General features: G+C 51.7%; 1 protein-coding gene across 1 annotated transcript; it reads right to left on the bottom strand.

The window, feature by feature from the left end:
• Positions 1-236: 236 nt before the first annotated feature.
• On the bottom strand, positions 237-2273 carry LOC138300425 (homeobox protein vent1-like). Its single transcript, XM_069239775.1, has 3 exons — positions 2035-2273; positions 1152-1639; positions 237-797 (listed from the first exon to the last, which is right to left on the bottom strand). The coding sequence occupies exons 1-3, from the start codon at positions 2225-2227 to the stop codon at positions 489-491; spliced, it is 990 nt and encodes a 329-aa protein (XP_069095876.1). The 5' UTR covers positions 2228-2273; the 3' UTR covers positions 237-488.
• Between the last annotated feature and the right edge of the window lie 508 nt (positions 2274-2781).

The raw sequence follows: 2781 nt of genomic DNA, 5'->3' as shown, positions 1-2781 counted from the left end.
GGGGGAAAGGAGGGGGGGGGCACCACCGCTGAAGCCGGCCCTGAGTGAACCATTCCAAACACGCCCATTGGCACCGTAAAATCTTGCCTCATAGGGGTAAGGAAGCTGAAGATTTGTATAAGAACAACGACAGTGTGGGACCGTTCTTCAAACCACAATGTTGTAGCCGTTGTAATCCCAAACTTAAAAACTGTATAAACACACGTGTATCTTTAGAGAACGAAAACAAACTCGCTTGTTAAATAAAACAACTTTGATTTTAATTTAAGAGATATAATTTGAAATTTGAAAAGCATATATTAAATATTTCAAACATTTTACCCATCAGCTCAAAAACGTGCAAAGTCTTAAAAAGGAATCCAAAAAGATTAACTTGATTATTCAATATGAACAGTAATGCATTTAAGTGCCCGCAAGCGGCACTGGCAAAGTCCGTTGTCGCTTTTATTAAGAGTCCGTAGTGCTCATCCCTGCCAGGAGCGCAGACTTCAGTAATAGGCGAAGGCTGGGGGCTCACTGTACCCTGCGGGCGCCTGCAACATGGGCTGCGGCTGCGCGTAGGTCTTGTAAGGGTCCATGGGATACAGGGAGGACGGCACCATTGACGTGTAGGCCATGCCTGCTGCGGCGTGGGCGAGGGGTAGCTGTCCGGCACTCGCATACTGAAAGAAGGGTGCATAGGCTGGCTGGCCGTAAGGTACAGCGTTGTAAAAGGGGGCCGTTGCGTACGGGTCCGGCTGCATGTCCTGTAGCTGCCGCTTTAACTTCATACGGCGATTCTGGAACCAGGTCTTGAGCTGCGCAGAGAGGACAGAAGAGCCGTTAGTATCCAGAACAAGAGAGGACAGACCCCTGTACCCACAGCTCACTACATTTGGGACACGTCATGCAGTGATACACTAACCAAGCGCTCGATAACAATTCCAGGCTTAATTTACGCACGCGGAAGCAGGAGGAAAAAACCACAAAGCCAGGCATGACGCCACTGAGTCTCACTGTCAGCATACAGCACAGCATAATTAGAAACGGTTGCAGCTAGGGAAGCAATGCAGTAAGCACTCTTATTAAACTGCCATACTGTGCTCCCCCTAAGCTTACTTAAAGGGGTTTTGGAACCCATCCCCCGACCCAGCCGTGGTAGACACACCTACCTGCACTTCGGAGAGCTGCAGCTTGGCCGCCAGTCTGCGCCTCTCCTGGGCACTGAGATACTTTTGCCGCTTGAATGTCTTCTCCAGGCTGTTGATCTGTTCGCTGCTGAAGGCCGTCCTGATCCTGCGGGCCAGCCTGCTGTCTTCCTCTTTTGTGGTGGCGCAGTCCCGAGAGCGCAGGGGGCTGCCCTCTTCTTCGTGGCAGACACCGCTGTCTTCCTCCTGGCTGTCACTGTCCTCGGGGTACAAGCTGCGGTCTTCCTCCTCGGGCTGAGGGGCGCAGTCCGCAGGGCACAGCCTGCTATCCTCCTGGCTGGCACAGTTTAAAGCACTTTGACAGTGAAGTTCCTGATCCCGGAGCCATTCCGAGGGCAGCAGTCTGCTGTCCGGCGCAGGTGAAACCGAGGGGCATCGCCTGCTCTCCTTGTCCTGAGGGGAGACACAGTCCGAGCGGCCAGCTTCGCTCTCGTATCCGGAATCAACGCCACCTGAAACAACCATAAACATTAGTCCAGGTGGAAAAAGGCCCATAGTTCTAAAGTAACACACCGCCCTTAGCCTATCACAACACGCATACAACAATCTACAAGTTACAATTATGGCCAATTTGCATATATTTGGATACAATAAAACATTGCATGTATTAGCGTTAAAAAGTTCTCTCACAAAATATGCAGAGGTTCCTCCAAAAGAAAGTTTTCAGACACACACGATCAGTTTGTGCGGCACATCTTAAACGGTAACTTTGGAACTGCCCATGCAGCAATCCATTTGCAGAAGACATCACCTGGCCTGTAACCATCAGGCCCTACAGGCCATCCGGGCAATCGTAACTTTTTCCAGGAGGACGCTACCCCCCAGATGAGTTTGTGGTCGTATTTACCTGATGTGGAAGACTTGGGTGTCATCTGGGCCTGTTGGTGCTGCTGGGGCGCAAGTCTCAAGTGTCCATAGAGGGCCGATAATCCTTGGGTTTGGTCGTAGGGGTTTGCTCGGTGAACTGGGAGATCCGTGGTGCTAGGCGGGCAGCGACTGCTCTGCGAAAGCCACTCGATGGAGAAGGGGGCCCGAGCCATGTCTGCTGCTGAATGTCCTACGAGATCGATCTGTGGCGGTAGGGGTGAGAATGAGCGGCCTTGGGAGACCCTGCCCTTTATACGGAGCCTCACCCCGGGGGCTCTGTGGGGGTAAACAGACATCAAAGCCCCAGATAAGTGCCGTCTAATTGTTATCAATTATCTCAAAGAAAAGCGGCCCTCGCAGCCTTCACACGTTTAGCAGCGCAGCCAGGGCTGGCTCCAGCAAGTCTGCTCTCCAGCTAGTTAACTCCATTGCAAGTGATTTACAGTTTACACAGCCTGTCACATCCTCTGCTCAGCGCGAACTACCCCGCGGACATCCCCACACCCCGGCGTCTCGCACGGGGACCGCCAGCGCGCCATTTTATTATTTCAAATACTGTCACGTACCGGGGCCTCTGTGAGACTCAACAGAGCCGTACAGTAACAGGATGCCCTCTGTGTCCTTATTCGTGTTGGGGAAACCGCAAAGTAAGCCATAAATAAATGATAAACAAAACAGCGATCGCTGTTATCAATACAGAAGAATATAGCAGGATGCTATTCCTTTC

The sequence above is a fragment of the Pleurodeles waltl genome, chromosome 6 (assembly GCF_031143425.1).
Source record: "Pleurodeles waltl isolate 20211129_DDA chromosome 6, aPleWal1.hap1.20221129, whole genome shotgun sequence".
NCBI lineage: Eukaryota > Metazoa > Chordata > Amphibia > Caudata > Salamandridae > Pleurodeles > Pleurodeles waltl.
The sequence above is the reverse complement of the archived record's forward strand: the minus strand, read 5'-3'. Positions and strand labels throughout refer to the sequence as shown.

What these genes read in the sequence shown, in the direction of transcription:
- LOC138300425 (XM_069239775.1), bottom strand. Translation starts at nt 2,227, where the DNA reads ATGGCTCGGGCCCCCTTCTCCATCGAGTGGCTTTCGCAGAGCAGTCGC. An exon ending in ACCCAAGTCTTCCACATCAG is followed by an intron (nt 1,640 to 2,034) that starts GTAAATACGACC and finishes TGGTTGTTTCAG; the next exon opens with GTGGCGTTGATTCCGGATAC. An exon ending in TGCAGCTCTCCGAAGTGCAG is followed by an intron (nt 798 to 1,151) that starts GTAGGTGTGTCT and finishes CTCTCTGCGCAG; the next exon opens with CTCAAGACCTGGTTCCAGAA.